The 11,709-nt window shown below is 42.0% G+C and overlaps 1 protein-coding gene across 1 annotated transcript; it reads right to left on the reverse strand.

Moving 5' to 3' along the window:
* Window positions 1-119: 119 nt before the first annotated feature.
* Window positions 120-11,146, reverse strand: LOC131206052 (transient receptor potential cation channel subfamily A member 1). The gene is made up of 14 exons (XM_058198427.1): window positions 11,024-11,146; window positions 10,797-10,961; window positions 7,159-7,406; window positions 6,395-6,590; window positions 5,218-6,324; window positions 3,362-3,676; window positions 3,078-3,188; window positions 1,925-2,122; window positions 1,430-1,846; window positions 1,123-1,239; window positions 897-1,059; window positions 555-833; window positions 349-479; window positions 120-278 (listed from the first exon to the last, which is right to left on the reverse strand). Exons 1-14 carry the CDS (start codon window positions 11,144-11,146, stop codon window positions 120-122), a joined length of 3,729 nt encoding a protein of 1,242 aa, XP_058054410.1.
* Window positions 11,147-11,709: the final 563 nt, after the last annotated feature.

Below are 11,709 nucleotides of genomic sequence, written 5' to 3' on the forward strand. Positions count from 1 at the left end.
TGCTTGTCGTCATGTTTAAAAGAGGATTACGTTAAGAGCAGTATATTTTCGTATCTGCCACCGTTTCCAGAGCTTCACACGCTGTACAACTTGTCAGAATTTCTACAAACTGTTGTCACCTATTTGTTAATTGATCTGTTGAAGCTCAATGTAGCGCCCAGCTTCTTTCTTATTCTTGGTGATGACCAGCGAGAGGTACGACTGGCCTTCAGCCCTTTGACATCACTCGTCGGAACGCCTTCATCTACATCATCTGCTTCAGTTTTAATCTCCATTTTCTGAAAACAGTTATCTTCCGTAAATGTTTTGTTTCATAAATCACACAAAAATGATATCCGATCAACTCACCTGCACGATCAGTCTGAGAAGCTGATGCTGAGTGTCCAGTGCACAGGTAATGTCCCTTAGCTTCCTCTTCTGCTTCTCTAACTCCAATGCCAAGTAATCTTCCGTGTTGTCGAGTACCAAATCGAGCCCCCCTGCGAATAGTTTCAGACATGTGCTCGTGAGTGTTTTGGTCGGTCGCACGAAATACGAAATGCAAAACACGCTACCTTTATATTCGTCCGTGAACGGATTGCAAAACCACTTCCGCAGCACCGAGTCAAGGAATCCGAGTTTACATTTCTTCTCGTTAGGATACTCTATCAATTCCATCTTGTCCACCATCTCGAGCCACATTTGCGGAAGCTTGCGTTCCAGTTCAGTGTGTAAAACCACCTGCATAGCGAGACGTTTCAGTTGAGCATTTCGGCGGACACGATCGATATCACCGATGGCCAAACCGATCAGCAAGTTCATGAGCAAAATGGGCATGAGTATCATGAACAAACCTGTGATAGTTACCGCTGTTATCAGTCTTTCGAAGGTTGTAAAAAATTGCCTTGACTACTCACAAAGTATTACAAATGAAGGCAACGGAAACGGCAGATCTCCGGCGTGAACTGGTTGAACATATGTTCCGACGAAATCCATCTCCCCCAGCATCATAGAGAACGTGCGTACCAACGACATTGGAATGGACGAGAACGACAGGTGGTTAACCTGCGGTTCCTCAACCTGTAGGTTAAGTAGCCAAATTTTTATTGGGGCCCAAACTAACGGGAACGCTTCACTACCGACCTTCGATAGCAGAATGTAGAACGCTAGGCCAAAAGCTATTATTAGGATGCTAAAAACGGTTAACACTTTGATGAGAGTTTGCAATATTTCCAAAAACATTACAACGTAGATCCCAATCTGTAAAATAGTAATATAAATGTTTGAAATGTTCACCGGAAATCCTAATTAACTTTGTTTGGCGACGGATACAGCGGTTATCTTTCCCCTCTCAGAGGATAATTCCATTGGAACGAACATCGTTCGGCATGGGAACTAACTTCCTCGATTAAATTTAATTTGAAGTTTTTGCCGTGTTGCCAAAACTCACCTGATCGAATCGTTGCAGAAACAGGAGCAGATTGAACCAGGAAAAGAAAACGGTTATCGAGGCAGCAGAGTAGTTGACGTTGTAACACATGCCACTCGCAAACATTGGCCAAACCATAATCAGTGCCGACGTGTACAAAATCCACGAAATGAAATTGTTGGGTTCCAACAGGTAGTGCCATTTTTGTTGATATGCCTGCAGCAACTCTCGGAGAGCACTGACGACAATGTAGATGATGATTCCTATTCCGGATACCAGCGTGGTTGTCGTGATGTCCAATTGTTCCACGATTTGTGGTGCAGTTGCAGTCGTGTTGATGTTCGCGATAGCAGCATAGTTGTATCGTTTGTTTCGGTCCAACGAGGAACGAAACGCTAGAATTACTTGCTGTCTACCAGTGTCGTTTTCATGTGAACTCTACAGGGAAGCCGATCATGATGGGAATGTTTAACGATGCCAATGTCTGCTTTTACGCTAAGGATCCCATTTACTTACATTGCCCGTAGCATGGCTGACAGGAGCTACATTACTCATTATGTGCGAAGTGTAGAGTGTCACAAAGAACAGAAATACACTGTAGAACAGCAGGTTTGCCAGATGAAAGTATTTCCCATAAGAATTCCACTTCATTTGCAAGTACTTCTGACTTAGCGGATGTGCCAGCAGTTCCACTCGTCCATGAGATACCATCGCCTATTCGAATTCACCATTAAGGTGCGCAAATACATACATCAAATATAAATATAACCATACCAAAACTAAAAATCATTAGTTTTGGCTCACGCGTTTTTGCATTAGAGGATTCAGGGAACAAATTAACAGTGCCTAAACATACTTTTAAATGATAGTATTTTAACATCACATTCCATGTGTGAAATTATGTGTGAATAATCGAATTAGTTCCGCGTGCAGCGATAGAAAAGAAACCCGAACAATGTTCAAAACATCAAAACATCATTACCACAATTAGCACAAGCGCACGTGACAGCAAATAAGCGTTTCTTACTCACGTTAACAACATGCAAAGGCGGTGATCGCCATTTGGGATCGTTTAAGGTTTTCCGCATTTCAGCAACCGCCTCTTGTGACTTTTGGTACGCGCTAAATGAATATTTTATCTGCCATCAGTAAAACAAAAACGAAAGGTTAAGTATCGGAGATGCGGTCAATTTAGTAGGGAAGCAGTTTGTTTTCAAAATGCGACAATATATTCTCGCGCAGGGTCACAGGTCGACACAACTGAATTCATCCAAAAAAATTATACAATAAACACGTTAATGTTTCAGTCACAAAAAAGTTCGTGTCAGTTTCAAAGTCCACCTGTAAGTTTGGTTGTCTTTAAAATTAAGACTCTCTAGATGTTGTGGGAAGCCGTTTTCTGATGCAGTAGCTTTTGTCGTAGATAAGCTGAACTGGAATGATACTGCCGGAAAGTACCAAGCGTCACGTGGCACATCTATTAGCGAACGTAAGTAGCATCATGCATGAAATGTGTCATGCACTCTTCGGAACTGCTCCTGAGCATCGTAGAATTGGTTCTCGGACACGGTTGAGTGAAAAGTAGACAGTGCATATTGTAACTCGGTTAGCAAACAGCCAAAAGCATGCAACACATGCAAAGAGACGTTCCGCGGAAGAATGTCCTTACGTTGAGCGCAGGCAGTGGTATGGGCTTAGATATTTGCACCGCTTCGCCCGTTCGACCGTCCATTTGGGCGTACAGTGCCGGACACTGAAGGCAACTAAACGAGTATCGAATCTGAATGAAGGCGGAGTATGCGGAAAGAGATTAGGTGTATGATGAGCAATGCATTTCACCTCCTACCCCAGCCGCGGAGCGTTTGAACGCGATGGTCTGCAGCCGCGCCACGTGAGAGTGCGCCCTAGAATGAAACTAATTAACCCATTAACGGCGGGAGCCACTGGACTTACGTAGAAGCTTTTTGAGTCCTTCTTGCAGTTCGCCTTGGTGATGCAGTTATCTTGTACGGCTTCGAAAACACGCGGCATCGACGCGATCAGCGCCAGCGTAACGCAAGGATGTTTGTCCGATTTCAGTGCCATGACCTCACTGGATCGCTCCTCATGGGTTGCCATAGCCAGGGCGGCCTCCGGATACTTATAGTAGATGGCGTAGTCAATAGCGCTCATGTCCATGTAATTGTGCAGCAGCTTACAGCCAAGACCAAGCAGCAGCACCACGGCATTCGGTTTATTTTCCATCGTTGCCAGATGCAATGCTGTGTTCTAGTTTATGGTGTGAGTGAAATAATTGAAGTAATTTCTAAAAATGGTGTGAAACGTGACTCAAAGCAGTACTATGCTTCAACATTCAATAGGTTTCATCTTCCGATTTCTACGTTACCAACGAAGATCCAATTCATCGTTACTATAATATAACAAGAATGTGCAAATATCGTCGTCATTTAAATAGAAGGACAATTAAACATTGCCACACTGCCAAGGCAGCTGCCATAAAAACGAACTACCACAATAGGTATACAAGGTGCGTTTCACGGAAAACAGGACTTTTTAAAAATGAAGTTAAAAGCAAATGTTTTTGGGCTAATTCTTTTTTATTTATTCAAAATAATCTCCCTCGGTTGCAATACACTTTTTTGCGCGGTTTAAAAGCATTTCAAATGAGTGTTTTATGTCCTTCAGAGGGATCGCTTTGAGGATGTCGGTACACGCCTTTTGGATGGCATTTACGTCCGTATATCGCTGGCCTTTCATGGGCAAATGCATTTTTCCGAAGAGGTAGAAGTCGCAAGGTGCCAAATCCGGCGAATACGGGGAGTGATTGATATTTAAAATGTGATTTTTAGTCAAAAATTCGTCAAAAAAAGTCAAAAGAATTCGGAGCAATTTTTGGTCGTCAGTCAACTTGTGCGGAACAAACCTTGCACACACCTTCCGGAAGCCCAGTTTTTCCGTCAAAATTCGATAAATTGATGGTTTGGAGATGCCCAATTCCATTTCCATAAATGAGAGTAAGTGAAAGTGAAGATTTTGGATGATATTTGACAAAGTCACGCACAATTTCGATGGATTCTGGCGTGATCACGGTAAATTCCGGGCCTGGATGATCGTCGTCATTTAGGTCCTCCTGACCGTTTTTGAATCGGTTAAACCAGGCATGCACTCTGCTACTGGATAAACAATCAGCACCATACACTTGGTTCATCAATTGAAACGTTTCGGTAAAAGTTTTACCAAGTTTAAAGCAACGCTTAATATTGGCTCTTTGTTCGATGCTCATTTTTGTACCGATGACACAAACATACTGTCACTTAAAACGCAATAACTCGACTTCCAATGGATGAAATGTCATCAAATTTTTACTGGAAGTTGGGAAAGGATGTGCTTACCAACACACATTCTCACCAAGAGATAGCGCTGCCCGAAATGTCCCGATTGAAAAAGTCCTGTTTTCCGTGAAACGCACCTTGTATTGATCCCTTTTAACATAGAACAAAAAGTTTAGCCCACAGTTTCAATAAGAGCTATGCTCGACAACGCTATGTAGTTGTTATCAATTATTACTTCTAGGAGCCTTGTTGAACTCTCTAAATGTTGACAATTTTAATGTTTTGGTAAAAATTTGGCTAATAATCTCAGAACTTCGTAAACGGTAAGTAACTTTAAAGCATAACTGCGATTAATAAGTAGGAAAGTCCACGGCAATTCTTTCCCTGATAACGTGACGATCGGATGGGACGGGTGGATCGGTGGTGTTAATTTCCCTAGCAAACATGGTCCCAAGTGCGGTTCTGGGCGCAGCTTACCCCATCTTTGTCCACCTGATCGAGCAGGTGCGAGTGGACCGAGTGCAGAAGCTCGACCGTCTGGGTGTAGCCGGACATGGCCGCCAAGTGCAACGGGTTGCGCCCATTGTGGTCCCGGTGCAGCAGGGCCCCTCGGTTCAGCAGCATCTGCACGACTCGTGTGTGGCCTTGCTGCGATGCAATGTGCAACGGCGTCAGACCCTCGCCATCGCTTTCGTTGATGATGAACGTGCCTTTCTCCGAGTCGAGCAGCTGCCTCACAGTGTTGTAACGTCCATACCGGGCTGCAAAGTGGAGTGGGCTCTCGTTGTTATTGTTCTTCAAGTTGATGCACGCCCCCAGACGAATCAGATTTTCCAGCGACCTAATATGACCTTCGCGGCTGGCGTAGTGCATGGGCGAACAGCCCGCATCGTCTTTCTCGTTCAACAACTGCAGCAGGCACAACTCGGACTGCGCGCGGCACACCTCCTTAGCGAACTCGTCCAGGCAGCCCCCGTTCATGATGACCAAGTGTAGCACGTTGCGCGAGTTGGCATCCTTCAAGCTGATGTTAGCCCCTAGCCTAATCAGCGATGTGACGGTGCGCCAACCGCCTCGCGACGACGACAGCAACAGTGGCGACCGTTTCTCCTTGTCCATAGCGTTGATGTCAGCGCCCTCGTTCACCAAATACTCGACAATTTCCGGGTGGTCGAACATGGCCGCGCAGTGCAGCGGGGTCATCTTCTGGATGTCGGTGCAATTGAGACTGCCGCGTTTCTCGAGTGGCTGCGAGCGGAACATCAGCTTCACGATCTCGATGGCGCCCTGCGCGGCAGCCAGGTGCACCGGCGTCGAAAGGTCATGCTGCTGGGTGGAAATCTTGGCCCCCGACTTCAAGCATAGCTCCACTGCTTTAATGTCGCCACCGTGCACGGCCGAGTGTAGCGGTACGTTCCCTTCGGAATCGTAGAAAGAGATCATTTCCTCCCGGGTGCAGCCCTTCGATTCGCCCCATTGAAAGAAGACTTCCATCGTTTTGGAGCTAGCGTTTTTGGCTGCCTCGTGGATCGGGTAGTAACCGTTGTTGCAGGGCTTCCGCGGGCATGCTCCAAATTCGGAAATCTTTTCGGAACATCATCGGACGTTTACAAATGGATCTCACTAGTTGACAAATTTATCAATGAATGCTTACCAAAATTCGGGCGCACTCTTCGTTGTCATAGATAGCCGCTAAGTGCAGCGCCGTACGGCCGTGTTCTCCGCCTTGCTGTATGTCGATAACTTCGCGATACTTACCCATAACCTGCAGGGATATCACCTTGTTCTGCTCCGTAGCCAGATGTACCGGAGCAAGCTTTTTGTCGTTCAAAATGTTTGTAGCCACCGGACTACGCAATAAGAATTATACAGACAAATAGAAGGGTTGTGTCATTTGTTATATTGTTCATCGGGATCAATCAATAAACGTTCCTGCTGTAGCGTGCTTAGTATAGATCAATGGAGACCGTGGGCATTTCATTTTAGTTTAGTTAGTTTCCAGTTAGTTTTCCTGTCCCTTTTTTGCGAGTTTTATTGTGAAACCGCAAATTTGGTAGGATATTATGGCCAAAAAGGTTAATGAGTGTTTACAGGGCCTCTATCAAAACTAGATGTAAACTAGATGTAACATTCTTATAATCTGAAAGCTTTTACTACACTAATTTAAAGTTCCCTAATCAATAACGAGAATTAAGCTCCAATCCTGTTTGCAGCTGCAAGGTCACGAATAAGATATTTAGATCGATTAAGTAACAATCCATATCTTTTATCTTCATGACTAATTAAATAAATCAAATTGCCTAATCCAACTTCATCACTCCAAAGCCCTGCCCTGAAGATTGCGAAAGAGTCGAATGAAATGTCTCTTGTATTCATGTTGGTTTTCGAATCTGGGAGTACTTTTCGACGAACACTTACACTTTCAGTAGAAACTCCAGCGCATCCAACGAATCATTCTCGACGGCCGTATGGAGTGGTGTGTTGCCAATCATGTCCTGTGCATTGAGATTTCCTGCTTCCTGATGGATGAACGAAAGAATGTTCACACGGTTCCGCGCAGCTGCTTGGTGGGCTGCTGTTCGACCCTTGCTATCCTGTACCGCCAGCCGGGTTACGTCCGCTTCGTACAGACGTATGAACTCTTCCAAATTGCCGGACTCGGCTGCCTGTCGAAATGTGTTCGAAGCAACAATCAATCACACAATCATGGAAACGAATGATGGTAAATTTGATGATTTACCACTAAAATAACAATTTTACTTAAAAAAAATTTTGCCATGTTCAGCTGCCTCAATTTTTCAGTTTTCAGACATTTGAATGAGAAATCGGAATCGCAGACTGTGTTTTTCGTTTACTATCAATAGAATATTATAAATTATCATACACGGAAAGTTGGTTTGGGCTAACTAAACTGAATAATTTAAAGTGGAAAAGAAAATCCTTATAAGAATACTGTAGCATGAATTAATCATGGATAAAGTTATATCCTGGTTGGTCCATAACGCGAATGCAAAAACTGAAGTGCGTGATACGCATACGATAAATTAAATAATAATTTTCTTATCAAAAAAAAATAAGGTCTCCGATACTCGGCAGATACTCGGCTTTCCGTTAAAAAAATTATCATCAAATCAATCAGGAAATTATTAGCAAACTACTACTATAAGCTTGAAGACAATTTTGAGGTAATTAATTTATCTCCTGCACTGCTAAGCCAATATGGTATAATGCTATATAACAATATGTTTATTTTTCTTTAACATTTACGGTACTACCGTTCCCTGTTTTGCCCAGGCATCCAATTTGTCACATATTAACTATGTAAGCAGTTATAATCAGTGCCAAAGATATTGCGCTATCAAGGTGCATTATTTGAAGAACATATTGTTGTGGTTAATTGGTGCCTCAATTTCATGCTTCGCATTCGAGGCACGATTTCTGATAAACTGATACGAGCGTGAGGGATGAGGAACCCTTCGGTTCGTAGGTATGCAATTTTTGTTTGGGACAAATAATACCGACAGTCATATGGTATTTCGCATACACCGTTCTGAGTCAAACAGTGTCGAGAAATGATAAGAAATCATTAGTAGACCAACGTGATTTTATCTGATAAAAAATCGCACACAAGTGTACATTTTTTCAGAAAAAATTATACGTTTCTTGCTTTGGTGTTATTGATGCGCAATATTACTATGTGGTACATTTTTGGCATTGAAAGATGGAATTCTGGCTCCGTAAACATAATTAACCAGGCGCCTCCATGGTGGGTAATTGTAGCAAATCACTGGGCGCCTCCATTGCTAGAAATGCTCCGTTATTCTGTTTGGCTGATACAACTGTTAAACATAGAAGATATTGACCTGCAAGAATTCTTCGGCATTTAAGCGAACCGTGCCCGGCAGGCGTAAAACTCTGCTCCAGTTTACTGCAATTTTTAACGGCGGTGAAACTACGAATCGGTTCCGTTTCGAACAACTCTGCCACATCCGCCTTAAGGACTTTTGTGGATACATAGTAAAGGATCGAACTATTGGCACTTTACACTTTCACTATATGTTGGTTTCGTAAAGCTTTTCAATTTTCAACACTTTTATTTTAAAGAATTTCCTTACGCTTACAGTTGTTACTACACCGCTTCTTCCTTCCCTTTTATAGCGTTTTGTTTCATATTGATCTTACTGGAAGATTGACTGGAACAAATATATACCTTTGTTTTTTCATCTTGAATCGCAAATATAACATACCACTCGACGTAATTTCATTCAATCAGCACTAATTGATACGTTGCTCACAGTTTTCTTGCGTCATAGACACAGCTTTGGTGAGTAACATAGATGACACAATTAATATCCTTCTTTCGGTTAAAAGCGAGTTAGTGTTAGTGTATTATCTGATGCCTGGAACTTCTATCCAAAGCCTTTAATTGCTGGTTGAGCTTAAGTAGATTAATTCAATTTGTCTTTAGCTACTAGTCCCTCGATGGCAAATGACACTTAACCCATTATGTTGTTTTAGAACAAAGTGCACTATGAACAGGAGGCCTGTTCCATAAGTAATGAAATTTCACATTCGATTGTTCAAATTGTGCACTCATTGTGTTCACTCATTAATTGTGCACCAATGGAGCACTCATTTAAATGAAAAATTTGAATTTCACCATTTATAAATGATAGCTTCATTCTTTTGAAAGATGTACTCTCTGTCTTATGTGTAGTCGATACAAAGTATTGCTAAGAAAAAATTGCATAAGCTCGAAACCCAGGGGTTTATGTTAATAATTTAATTATGTTATTTAATTTAATTTTATGTTATTTTTAATTTCTTTGTGTTATTCTTGTCTTGCTTCGTAATGTGGTTTCGTTCAGTTTCATTGTCATAGCGACCAACCGTTAGGAGTAGATTAATTTGAGCAGCTATAAATCTCCCCACCACTATATTTCACATAACTTTTTTCTAGGATGGTATTGAGAAAGACGCAATATGTCGCACAAATAATACTACTTAAGCCACAGCACACGTTCTCGTCGTAAACCGACACAGAGTAGCTTAAGCTTCTAGCCATTAAAAGCATCAAACAGCTTATGCTACAATACAATTGGTTGCACAATAACTTTCTTTTCCCAACACACCACTTCCGAAGAGCGAGCATCATAAACTATCACAAAAATGGTTTGATTGTGGTTTTCTTAACTGTTTGATCATCTTCAAGATGTTGGGATCTTCTCGGTGAAAATTCACTTGCTGGCACCAGTTCAACTAACGGTTGATGACAGACTGGCGGTGAACTGCTCTCTTCAACAGTTATTATATAGCCTCCGGCGTTTTTCGCAAAGATTAATGCCTATCAACCTAAGAGGCTACGGTCAGCCGAGAGACGAAATGACAAATCACCAAGAGAGTGTGAGAAAAAGAGAGTCAATAGAGCGAGAGTATGAGCCACATTGTGAGCGAAACATTTGTGTAGAAAATAACCAAGGCAGGATCCAATCCAGGATCGGTTCCTTGTCATTGAAAATTGTACTTGCTGATAGTAACGAACTGGAATCGGGCTGGTTTGTCATGCAAGCGGTCGAAAGCACCGTTGAATCAGATTTACTGCAATATTTATACAAAAACTATACGTATACGATTTCATTCCCCCTAAGGATAGATAAGTATCAGTTTGAATCATTCGCTCTGGGAACACGGCAATTTCACAAAATGGAAGACCCTTGCCCAAAGGATTTATAAGCATGATTTTAAAAATCACGCACATCAAACAATGCAAGTGCATGTTGAGATTAGTTTATCTATCTGCTTCAAAGCAGTGGACCCGTTGACATGTAAACCTGATCAATAAAAGTATAAAGCGGTTTTGAAGTAATAAATTGGTTGATGAATAGAGGGTTGATGTTCGACAACCTTAGACATTAGGGAAACTGGTAAAGGTGTAATTTGACCATTTCTACCGACCATTCGGATCGACCAAATTAGCAGATTATGATAAATACGATCGTGAAATGGCAATGAAGTAATTTTCGGATTTCTTAGTAAGCTATCACAGTTTCACTCACCCTTAGTATGCGGTATGGGCTATCGATAAGAAGACACACTTCCGCTTCGCCAGGCTGTGTAAGTATGGCTTGCAGCTCATTATTATCGTAGGCATTTATCTGGCGTACTTTCGAATTGTGCATTGACTGCGTTGATGGAAGCTTTAGACGGGACAACAGCCAATTCTGGAAAATATTTTCATAAGGTCTATGTCCGTGATACCGAAAGCTTTCCGCAACCACTATACTTTGAATGCCTGAGACTGCTGTAGCTCTCCCTCTTTATGGTCACCGTTGCATGTGGTAAGGTTCTGCTCGGTCTCGGATCGAACCGATCCTGCACTATGCATCAGGTAATGCGATGAAGGCATGACTATTGTTACAAGAGGTTTGTCTAAATCGAATGATCTTAAATCGGAAGAAATAGACCAATTTTTACGAATAAAATATAACAAAAATGCCTTGTTATTTACATTGGTAAAAGATATAGTTAGCATTGGTATGTTTGCTGCTCTTTCTCTAAATATTGTCATTACCACCTACATATAACATATAATAAAAAAAACACAATGAACGTTACGTGTCTAGATTTGTGCATGCAAATTTTAACATAATACGTCTACTACATTAGCAAGGTTGCAAGGCAAGCATATGGTCTAACATTCTCATGTAGCTCCGTTACTAACGTACATCAATCCAACGAAACTGTCGCCAGCCTTCTGAGCAAAAGTAGTTAATAGTTGTGACCGCAAAGTAATGTTTACCGTCTATTTACAGCGATAAACTTTCTAAGGTGTGGTTCAAAGTGCTGCTCGTTCGAAACAGGAAGTTAAGCTAACGTAGAACATTCGATCTACTTCGGTGTGAACATTTTGAATTTAACCTATGGTAAAATGTTTTGAAATTGCAATTGTTGTAAGATTGCTTGTAAACT

This window comes from Anopheles bellator, chromosome 1 (genome assembly GCF_943735745.2).
Source record: "Anopheles bellator chromosome 1, idAnoBellAS_SP24_06.2, whole genome shotgun sequence".
NCBI lineage: Eukaryota > Metazoa > Arthropoda > Insecta > Diptera > Culicidae > Anopheles > Anopheles bellator.